This window comes from Trachurus japonicus, chromosome 21 (genome assembly GCF_045865225.1).
Source record: "Trachurus japonicus isolate A0001 chromosome 21, Traja_1.0".
NCBI classification, from domain to species: Eukaryota; Metazoa; Chordata; class Actinopteri; order Carangiformes; family Carangidae; genus Trachurus; species Trachurus japonicus.
This window is the reverse complement of record NC_140927.1, coordinates 32,022,389-32,034,440: the sequence shown is the minus strand read 5'-3', so window position 1 is coordinate 32,034,440 and position 12,052 is coordinate 32,022,389. Positions and strand designations below refer to the sequence as shown.

At 41.3% G+C, this 12,052-nt stretch overlaps 1 protein-coding gene across 1 annotated transcript in view; it reads left to right on the top strand.

The window, feature by feature from the left end:
* Positions 1 to 11,242, top strand: part of epsti1 (epithelial stromal interaction 1) — a 34,285-nt gene extending 23,043 nt beyond the window's left edge. The window contains exons 8-11 of the mRNA XM_085765517.1: positions 2,959 to 3,005; positions 4,261 to 4,493; positions 9,483 to 11,033; positions 11,080 to 11,242. Coding sequence (XP_085621643.1) covers positions 2,959 to 3,005; positions 4,261 to 4,493; positions 9,483 to 9,616 — 414 coding nt within the window. The 3' untranslated portion in view covers positions 9,617 to 11,033; positions 11,080 to 11,242. The remainder of the gene's footprint in view (positions 1 to 2,958; positions 3,006 to 4,260; positions 4,494 to 9,482; positions 11,034 to 11,079) is intronic.
* The last annotated feature ends 810 nt before the right edge of the window (positions 11,243 to 12,052 follow it).

Below are 12,052 nucleotides of genomic sequence, written 5' to 3'. Positions count from 1 at the left end.
GTTTCCATCCACCAACCTATTCATGCACATTTTGAATTTGCGCTTCACGAAAGTCAACATGGTTCTTTTTATAACTCTTCCAAGTAAAGACCTCATATCTGGAATTTTATTTCCTCAAAACTCTATCTTTATCTTTCTCACCGCTTCACGGCTTTCTTTTCCTTTCGCCACCGGCTTGTTTATCTTTTTTTGTCATCACGCGAGCCATCGTCTTCCTCCTGCAGATTGGCTTCTGACTCGACAATTAGCACATAACTGTATTGGATGGAAACACGTATCATATGTAACAGCCCGAAATGTAGTAACAGCCAATAATGTAATAATTTTGGCCATTGTAAATGTAATAAAGCCAATAACATAATAATTTGCCAATAATGTAATAAAATGCTTGAGCCAATGATGTAATAACTTTTTTTTTGCCAATAATCAAATAAGTTATTGCCGAAAAAAAAAAGATACATATATTATTACATCATCGGCACCAGTAATTACATTTCCAAAAGGGGTTTTTAATACTTGAACAATAACATAATAACCAGCCAATTGAAAAAAAGGCATTACAATATTGGCTCATTATTATCAAGTTATTACATTATCGGCTTTATTACATTTAAAATGACCAAAATTATTACATTATTGGCCGCTATTATGTTTTGGGTTGCTACATGCGTACAAATGCGCATTCCCTTTTGTAGCATTAATTAAAAAAAAACAAAAAACGATTACACTTACAATTTTTAATACAAATTGGATGGAAACTTCTTCTTCCCACCTGAGCGCAGCTGCAGGTTTTGGTGCATCGCTGCCACCTGTAGACAACTGGTATCATGTTAAAAACCCATTAACAGTGAAGTGGATTGCATCACCTGTGTGCACGTGTATAGAGTGTGCTTTTGGTGACACATTCAGAGCTCGGGCCAACTCATTACAAAGAAGATTTCTTAACGTTGCTACAGGTTAAAACCTCCACAGGTTACCGTAGAAATGCACTGCAGCCCTGCTAGCTGCTCTGTGAGGCTGTGGCAGCATGCTAACATGCTAACATGCTAATACACTGTCCCCACACAATGAGCAATGTGAAGTCCTGCAGTAAATAAAATGTCAATGTCAGTTTATTTATATAGCACATTTCATATGGCAAGCATAAACTCAATGTGCTTCAGGATAAAAGCACAATGCAATACATGTGAGTACATATTAAAAGGGATAGTTCACCCAAAATTGAAATTTCAGAGTCCTCCGTGGCTTCTCTGAGTTACAGGGGGTCTCGGCGTAGCAGTGCATGTCCATATAACGGTTGCAAATGGATACCATCTGTCTTCGTAACAAAAAGACACACCAAAAAAACATCCAAATACCTCCATGCTGCTCGTATGTAATGTCCGTCTTGTGTTGAAGCCCTGAAATGCGAAATTGTCCCGAAAAAAAATTAAATAAGTCTATATTTCAAGCTTGTTTGTAGCGGAAGCTTCTCGAAGCTCCTCTTCCTGGTTCGTCCAAATTTGACGAACCAGGAAGAGGAGCTTCCGCTACAAACAAGCTTGAAATAAATATTGAATGTATGCGTGGTATATTGAGGAGAGATTTACATGAAGATCTGAGGTATCTGTCAGGTGTGAGCATGTCAGAAACAAAGGGAGGGGCAGCACCAGCACCATTAAAAGGCTTATGGCTTCCTGTAGGTATTAATTACGGTCAGCGACACTCACACTGAGCAACTGACCAACCACAGCCAATGAATGAGTCACATGCAACAACAGGTTAGCTGACAGATTATGGCAGCGACACCTCACCTGAGTCACCTACAGTAACAAACACCAAATTTACTAAACATGAATCACAGGTGTTTACAACGAATAGAAGAAAAAGTATCCAAGGCAACAACGCCCCAAAAATAACATTAACGGCATGAACAACAGATGGTGACACAAGCTGTCTATGGAAATCTCAGTAACCCTTTGATTTACAGGCCGTTAATTACATGATAATGTCAAGAAATAACAATTAACTGCATGATAATGTCAAGAAATAGCCTAGAAATAATGGTCAATTTCATATGAATGTCATGTTTTTCATAAAGGCAAAAGATTACACATGTTTTTTTTGCAATTGACTGATATTTCTAGGCTATTTCTACGCCATCAATCATTATTTCTCAACATTACTATGAAATTGGCCGTTATTTCTAGGGTATTTTTAGACATTATGACACAATAATTTGTTATTTCTCGACACTGAAGCAATTAATTGTTATTTCTTGACATTATCATGTAATTAACGGCCTGCAAATTAAAGAGTTACCAAAAATCCTTCTGCACTGATCCTCCCAGCCACCGTACATGGTAATCGGCTGGTAACGTTGGCTAATTAGCACTAAAGACTTAGGTCACAACTTCTGCAGGTGCTGTGACATCATCAGACCCTTGTGTTGTGTTGCGTTCACAGTTGACATCAGACTACGCAACCAGCAGCTCTGAGTGTGTGTGTAAGTTTGCATGCGTGTGTGTGTGTGTGTGCGTGTGACAGACCCAGACAGGCTGAAGGTGAACGGTTAACCACTGTTCTGCTTTTCACACTTGGCGTGACAGCTGCTGCTACCACAGTCACGACGAGGGTCATTACAGACACACACACACACACACACACACACAGGCTGGTTATTACATTAAATTAATATGTATTTAGTTTATTAATATGTTGATAAGAACAAATACAGCAGAACTTATAGTGTCGTCTACACTTTGCATGTAAAACCACAGCGGTGAAGCTTTTTATCTACAGTCCAGTGGGTCAGTTACAGTATATATGTACCTACTGATAATAACCTTTACAATTAATCCTGATAAGAAACTACTTTTAGCTCTTTCTCAGGAGTGTATTATAGTCTGAGTTATCTTTGCCTTTGTAATGCATGTGTGTGACCAGACTTTGGTTTGATTAGTCTTTTGTGTTTCTCAGATTAAAGTGGAGAGAAGTCCCAGAGAACGAGAGCTGGATCGCAGAAGGTACGAACATTTTCTATTTGTTTTTCTCTTTAAAGAGACATTGTGTAACTTCTCCTTTTATCTATTCATTCAAAAGTCTGTTTTTCATTAATCAGTAATCCCCCCCCCCCCCCCCCATCAACAAAGTGAAGTGTTCCTTTCAGCTCTGAATGAGCCGTTCATATCATTCATATCTCCATGGAGCGGGTAAGCTCGGTGCTGGCTGCCATGTGGTGTCTCAGTGAGGAGGAATGGAGCGTTACACTGATGCTGCATTCACCTGCAGTCGGGCAGACGGCCGTCGCTAACAAACCAGATGTCATTTTAGTCACAGAAGTCCAGAGAAAGCCGGTAAAACAATACCACATCGCCATGACAACATATTATCACGTGTATTGTTTTGCCTCGTCCTGACGGACCACTTGTTTACATAGAGGCTTGTTTATGCCGTTACGTGCAGCGGCTGTCGTCCGTCTGCCGTCCGCCCAATTTCACGTGAATGCAGCATGAAAAATACAACTGAGTTGCTTGTGATATACAACCACAAGGCTAGATGGGAGGAATTCCTACACAATGTACCTTTAAAAGAGACGTTTGTGTTTTGTTGTTGTCAGGTGGTGTGATAAGTGTCGGCCATCTTTGAGTTATCATTGCTTATTGCATTTTTTGTTTATTTTTTCCACTGTAAAGCGACCTTAGGTTTTTTGAAAGGCGCTATGAATATAAGTTATTATTATTATTATCTAGTATAGCACCAGAGGTCATAACACTGAGGAGGCTGCAGCGGCTGTCGTCCGTCTGCCGTCTGCCCAATTTCAGGTGAATGCAGCATGAAAAATACGATTGACTTGCTTGTGATATAGTACAACCGCAACGCTAGATGGGAGGAATTCCTACACAATGTACCTTTAACATTCAACAATTTAATGAGGTTCTTGTCTCCAACTTTACAAAATAAAAGCATAAAAATGTGCTTATATTAAAGCTTCTGCTGCATAAATGCCACTGAGACTGGAGCTCAGATTAATAGTTTAGATTTAAAACCAGAGGAGCCGTGTAGGAAAAAACATGAAGTGGCTGCGAGCTGTTCACTGACCTCACCATATTTCAGTGGGTTAAAGAAGTTTAAAAACTTGTCAAACACAAGCCGCTGCCACCGCGCACAGCCTGCCAGCATGTTCGGTCATAAAGTATACGGCATTAGCTACAGTAGGTTTTTATTTTTTTTAATGTGAGTTATAATTTTTTTTTGGGGTGATTCATTATATTTTGACAGGGTGAACTCAGACTTCCTGGACAGACTGGAGGGCCGAGGTGGAGCGAGGCAGACGGAGACGAAGGCGGAGGAGGAGCGGGCCTGTCAGTCGGCCTCCTCCTCCTCTTCCTCCTCCTCCTCATCCTCCTTCTCCACGGCAACTATAGGACAACGTGTCCCCGTCCTGGCTCACCTGAAACCAGAACCAGAACCAGAACCAGAGCCAGAGCAGCAGAGCTGGACACAGGAAGCTGGTGAGCTGAGAGTGCAACAGGCATGAATGTGAATGTGAATATCCCCCGTCCACAGAGATGGACAGAGTACTCCACCCCAGTAGGGGAGAGCCGCCTCAATTGTAACGTTTTTCACTTTTCACTCTACTACACAGAGATCGTTTTACCTACATATGTCATATTTTCAGGCAGAGTACCAATACATGTCTGCTATCAAAAACGACTTAAAGTTTTTCAATTAATAAAAGAGGTCTTGAGTAATATAACTGAAAGCGGACTGTGTCCCATGTTACAACTGAAGCGCTGGTGCTTCTTGATTTTAACAGCGGGTTTGATAATTGTAACACTGCTAAAAAGTAGCATTAAACTCATCGTTTTCAGGTCAAATCAATTATGTTTCATTCAGGGAACTGCTTAACGTTTCTTTAACACTAAGAATGTCCTATAAAAATACTGTATATTATTAAAACAGTTGGAGCGTTTGTGTGAATGCATGCGAACACTTATGCTGCGTTCGATTACACTCGGAACTTTTCTTTTTTCAGAAGCAGCGTTGCTCTTTCTCTTTCTCACTCTCTCCCTCTCCCTCAAATAGCTAATATCCTTCCCCAGCAGTACTTTTTGATGTTCGAAAGACATCCAAACAAACATCACCACTGTGGCCGGCCATGTTTTCCGAGGTTGTGCAATGAAACGCATTTACCTCGGAAGTTGTAATTTCCAATGAGTGCAATGGAACGCAGCATTAAGAGTCCCATTCATAGCCTATACCTGCACTGACCCCTGTTGGGTCAAATATGTAGCATCACCTCAAATCACTTCTTTTTTTAGAGTCTATGCAAAAGAAAATCAGTCGGTTTGCACAAGTTTTATTGCAACAATATGCATTACAAATGCGCCGCTCGGAGCACCGTCCATTTGGCGTTGTTTACAGAACACACCTACCAATAATTATGTGTTAAAACGATGCAAACTAGTGACTAACATACATAAAGACACCCAAGCGGATTTTAGCTCTGCAACATTAAAGAAAAAATCTGTAGTCAGAAACTAATGTGGGAGTGAATTTTTCTTATTTTGCGAAAATCCAGCTTCTCCGACGATATCTCACCACAGCATGGAGGAAAACACTTGCACTTTCCCAGGCATGTGTATTACGGTCCTCGTCACATCCTGACGTAATGACGTCACGATTGCATTGGCCAATCAAGAGAAAATGTGAACGTTACAACCGTGACGCGTTATTATTTAAAGCGGCTCTCCCCTACTTGAGAGTACAAATACTACTGGTCAAAATTTACTCTGTTATAAGTAAAAGTAGCTCAGTCGACATGTTACTCCAGTAAGAGTAAAAAAGTACTTGCTTTTAAAGGTACTTAAGTATCCAAAAGTACATGCTTTACATGCTTTTTTTAAGTACATGCGTTCATGCTTTTTTTTCTAAATGAATTGAAGGACCTTTTAACTCTTGTTTCTGAGAATTAACTCCTTGTTCAATAGTATTTTAGAAAAAGAAAAGAAAAGAAAAAAAGAGCAGACCTACATGTACATGTAAAAGTAACCAGTACTTTTCAGCCTTCCTAAAAATTAACTTGAGTAAAAGTTAAAATATTTGTCTTGGAAATGTATTCAAGTAAGAGTAATAAGTACCAAAGAAATCTAATACTCAAGTAAAGTACAAATCCTCTGGATATGTAGCTACTTAAGTACAGTACTCAAGTAAATTTACTCTGTTATTGTCCACCACTGCCCGTCCACCACTGTTTCTCACGCCTTTTCTTCCTTTTCTTCCTTTTCTTTCTTTTCTTATTTAAAGTCTGGTTAACCGAAGCTAAAGTCAGAGCAGTGACAAGAGTTGCCCACCTCATCCCTTCTCAGAGGAACCGTCCTGATTGTCTGTTTAGTCTGAGTTAGGAATCAAAGGCTCTAGGTGCCGAGGAGCCGACGTAGGCAGGAAGCTATGAGTGGTACGTAGCGTTACTGTAGCTGCTGGCGCTTCAATCCTGCTGATACTTGTAGTCTGTGGGAAGCGTGTGTGTGTCTGTGTGTGCATGTGTGTGTGTGTGTGTTTTAAAAAAAAGAAGTATTTTCCCTTCTTTCTGGGCACAAACCTTCACCTAGTATGAACTGAACAATGTGTCAAACAGTGTGTGAGTTTCCAGAGAGCATAAAAAAAAACCTGCCTAACCTCACGCACACACACAGAGATACACACACACACACCACACACACACACACAGACACACACACACACACCACACACACACTCTTCTGTCAGTCAGGGAGGAAAATTCTCCAGGAGCGATGAACCCAGGCTCCACTGACAGTCTCTCGGCCGGCGGCCAAACGCACACTCAGTCACGCCCGTTTATAATTGGCCTGCATCGACACCGTGGGTTCGATACCTGACGAGCTGCCACACACACACACACACACACACACACACACATAGAGACACACACATACACACACACACAGACACACACACACACACCTACAAATACCTGCTTCTCACAGCACACGAGAAAGAAAACAGAAACAGAGAACGTCATGTTCATTACTGCTGAGCTCAAGCATTTCCTGCCACAGTGTGTGTGTGTGTGTGTGTGTGTGTGTGTGTGTGTGTGCAGGTGGTTTCTTTACCTCCGCCGGCTGCAACTAATAATTATTTATCATTATCAAATTATCCGTCCTTTACTTTTTTCAATGGATCAATTAATGTGGAGATGTCTGAGCCCAAGGTGACATGTTCTGATGCTTCTCCTGTCTGTCAGACCATCACAGTCAGGCTTCGCCCACTCACAGCGTTCCCACACACACACACATGTCCTGGAAAATCTGGAAAACCTGGAAAATGGTTGACCAAATTATCCAGTCATGGAAAACACAGGGAAAATGAGAAAAATAATGTCCTGGAAAAAGCTTGAGTTGCTCTGTTTGACTTCTTCAGACCCTGCTAAGGATTTTGTTTCCAAAAAAAAAAACATGTTTGTGCTGTTCTATGATAAATTTGTCATCATTTCTAAGTATTTAAGAGATTATTTCAACGACTATAAGGTAATTCAAATTAACAACTAAGGGAGAGAAAACACCTAAAAATAGACAAAAGAACCCATAGACCTAAAATAACCACCAAGAGACTTAAACTGACTACAAAGAGACTTAATGTGGTCGAAAATGACACAAAATACTGAACATAGATGCAAAACAGCCGCAATTAGAGATGCAAAGTGAGAATAAAGGGACAAGAACAGCTATAAGTTACTCAAATTAACAACTAAGGGATTAAAAAAACACCTAAAAATGGATTTTGTTTCCAAAAAACAAAAAAAAAAACATGTTTGTGCTGTTCTATGATAAATTTGTCATCATTTCTAAGTATTTAAGAGATTATTTCAACAACTATAAGTTAATTCAAACTAACTAAGGGAGAGAAAACACCTAAAAATAGACAAAAGAACCCACAGACCTAAAATAACCACCAAGAGACTTAAACTGACTACAAATAGACTTAATACAACAACACGAAGAGACTCAATGTGACCAAAAATGACACAAAATACTGAACATAGATGCAAAACAGCCGCAATTAGAGATGCAAAGTGAGAATAAAGACACAAGAACAGCTAGAAGTTATTCAAATGAACAACTAAGGGACAAAAAAAAACACCTAAAAATGGATTTTGTTTCCAAAAAAAACCCCCAAAAAACATGTTTGTGCTGTTCTATGATAAACTGAAGTGTTTTTGGATCCCCGACCGTCCTCTCATTCTTGACCGACTGCCCTTCTGAACAGCGGCCAGGTCACGGCCGTCTCACCAGGCCGAGGTCACAGCTAAAATACCTGACAACGTTTCAAACCCTCGGTCCTCTTGGCTCGGGGAATCCCACAACACGAACTTTCAGATAACTCCGAAAAGTTCTCCAAACCTTTCCTTGGTACGACAGTGGAGTGGATGATTGGTGAATTATTGATTTTTGGTGAAGTATCCCTTTAAACACTGGTGAAATGTTAAAAGGATGACTCAAAGAATCTGGAATCTGTCATTACAATGTGTGAGGATCACGAATGAAAAGGAAATGTGAATTTATTTGTTTTGCAAGTGGATTCTCAGTGTGCGTCCCTAAATTTTCTGCTTTAGCTCCTAAAATTTTAAGTGCTCCTCGTAAAAAAAAAAAGAGTTAGTCTGGGTCCCTGTGATGGTAGCCATGGTGATGACTGAGAGGATGATTCCTGCACAACATACAGACCTACAAACTGTTTTATGGGCAGTTGTTGTTGATTTTCGTTGGAACGGTCAATGAACAACATCAAACAACTGATGATGTTATGTTTGTGGATTTGCTGTCACACAACACTGACGCTGCTGCCAGTGACCAGCAGTGTTTGGATGTTGTTCTTGGTCATGTTGCTGTTTTGGTTACATTTGGCCATTAGAGGGATAGTTCACCCAAAATTCAAATTTCATAACTCATTATCTCCTCCCCCTCATGTGGACTAAGGGCTGGGAGAAGTTTCAGAGTCCTCCGTGGCTTCTCTGAGTTACAGGGGGTCTCGGCGTAGCAGTGCATGTCCATATAACGGTTGCGAACGGAGCTCACTTTTCTTCGTAACAAAAAGACACACCAAAAAACATCCCAATACCTCCATACTGCTCGTCTGTAATGTCCGTCTTGTATTGAAGCCCCGACATGAGAAACTGTTCTGAAAAAAATTAAATAAGTCTATGTTTTAAGCTTGTTTGTAATGGAAGCTCCCTGTGTCTCAGTTCACTGCTCTTCCTTTGTCGGTGCAAATCGCGCAAGATTTGCACTATGGAGGTAACTGGATGTTTTTTGGTGTGTCTTTTTGGATGAAGAAAAGTGAGCTCCGTTCGCAACCGTTATATGGACATGCAGTGCTGCACGGAGCCCCGCTGTAACTCCACGGCACGGATGGCTCTGAAATTTCAATTTTGGGTGAACTATCCCTTTAACTGTGCTGCTCTTTGTGTTTCTGTGTGTTTTCAGACTTGGACTGGTCCCTGATGAAACTGGTCAACAGTTTCCCCGACTGCGACAAGGCCTTCCTGGAGGACATCCTCCTCCAGTGCAACGGCGACTACCAGGAGGCCTACGCTCTACTCATCTGCTCCCTCAGCTGATTTTAACCTCTTTAAAGGGAAAGTTCGTTTTTTTTCAACCTGGGCCCTGTTTTCATATGTTTTTCATATGTTTTTCTGTACAATAATACAATTATTGAGGTGGCGCACGTCTCTTCTTCTTCTGACTGGCAGTAGCTCACTGCAGACCCTGTGGTCGGCACGGCGACGGTGCAGTGCATCGACAGGAGTGTCAGCATCCATTTGTAGCACAGCTAACTGTTAGCCCTAACTTGTTAAAGCTCTGTGAAAGCTGTGTGAAGAGCAGCCCAACATTTTGTTGCCACGATTTGTAAATTCTCCGGTCATCTCTCTTCACCTCAGTCAGATAACAGTATTCCCCACCGGTGTTTTGCTGCAAGATTTATCGCGAGATTTCTAGCGTGGTGAGATTTGGACATATAGATCACAACAAACAGCGACCTCACTGCAAAAACTCAAACTCTTACCAAGAATATTTGTCTTATCTCTAGTCAAAACAATCTCATTCTACTTAAAATAATACTCATCACATTAAAAAGTAGCTTGTTTTTAGACACTTTTTACTTCTTTCAAGCATCTTTCGAGCAAGTTTTTCTTCCTTATAACAAGCACAAAAAACTTGCTTTCACTGGCAGATTTTCTACTTATTTCAAGTGAAAATTTGTTTGAAACAAGTGAAAATGATCTAAAAACAAGTAGATTTTTAGGTGATGAGTCTCATTTAAAGTGGAAAGAGATTAGTTTTGACCAGAAATGAGACATTTTGACAAGAAATGAGACAAATATTCTTGGAAAGATTTTCAGTTTTTGCAGTGCTCCAGCTAAAAGTAGAGACATACGTTCATTTCTCCTTTCTAGTATGTTGTCGGACACTCATTGTAACTATCTGAGCCTGTCCGTGTGAAAAAAATGCCCGTTGATAGGGCGAACTTTGACGGGAGCCACTTGCCCGGTTGCAGAGCGTTAGCTGGGCTGCAGGCTGCCTGCCTGACTCAATAATAGTATTATCCATCACTCACATATACAGAAAAACATATGAAAACAGGGCCTAGGTTGAAAAAAAACAAAGTTTCCCTTTAGGATTTCTTCTTATTGTTGTGTTGGGCCAAAAAATTCAAATAAAAAATGTATAATCTGTGTGTAGACGAAGGAGGAGAATAGATATAGATAAGATATATACAATATGTTGGTAGTGGATGAAAGCAACTGCATTAAATATATATATCTACAGGGCAGTAATGTGTTTTTGATTCTGTTATTAATCTTGGGGTGTTTGGTGTCTTATATCTGTCTGCATGCAGCAGTGAGTCATGTTGGGGTTTTGCCCTGACGTGGAGCTGAATTGATGTTCGTTTCCTCCAGTTTAGTGGAAGGTCACTGCCATGACTCATAATCTTCAGATCATATTTGGGGCTCTTAATTCAATCAGTGTGTGTGTGTGTGTGTGTGTGTGTGTGTGTGTGTGTGTGTGTGTGTGTGTGCAGATGGAAGACGGCTCTACCCAAATACATGATGCTTTTTGTTTGTTTTAAAAATCAAAGTCACATGTGATGCATGTACAGTACAGCGGGATTCTGACGCACATCAAGAGACGCAAATCCAAATAGGATTTTCTGCAGCGAAGCGTTCTGTGATCGGTTTCAGTTGCAGCTTTACAGGATCTAAACTAAAGAAAGCACCTTTTTTTTTTGTTCGCACCAGTTCTTTTAAGTCTGGGCGTTGTCTCCGTTTGAACGTGTGGGTGAGGTTTCCAGGTGGGCAGAGGGCACGGAGCGGCGGGAAGCGGCCCGGACCGGACCGGACGGGCGGGCGGCGGAGAGATGGTTATCACCGAGGGCAACAAAGAAAGGACAGAGGGTGGAGCGCTCGGTATGGGGGAGCAAAGAAATCCCCTTCTTCTCCTCCCTTTGTCATGAAGTTAAAGCACAGAGCTGATGATGATGTCATCCATCCTGGAGTTCAACAAGAGACTCAGTGTCCCGCCGATCACCAAGACGATTAGATGCTGTGTGAGGTAGAAAGATCTGTAGCTTCCTGAAGACGTACGGAGCAGTGGTGTGCACAGACTTTTTGAAGGGCAGGGGCGGAAAGAAAAAAAAAGGGCACATATAGCGCGTCCTCGCCACTGAAGAGGGCATTTTAGCACACGTTTTGGCTCCTAGAGGCCACTTTAGCATGCTTTTTGGTTCCAAGAGGGCGCTTTAACACGTGTTTTGGCTCCTAGAGGGCACTTTAGCACGCGTTTTGTCTCCCAAGAGGGCACTTTAACACACGTTTTGGCTTCTAGAGTGCACTTTAGCACATGTTTTGGCTCCTAGAGGGCACTTTAGCACGCGTTTTGTCTCCCAAGAGGGCACTTTAACACATGTTTTGGCTCCTAGAGGGCACTTTAGCACGCGTTTTGTCTCCCAAGAGGGCACTTTAACACACGTTTTGGCTTCTAGAGGGCACTTTAGC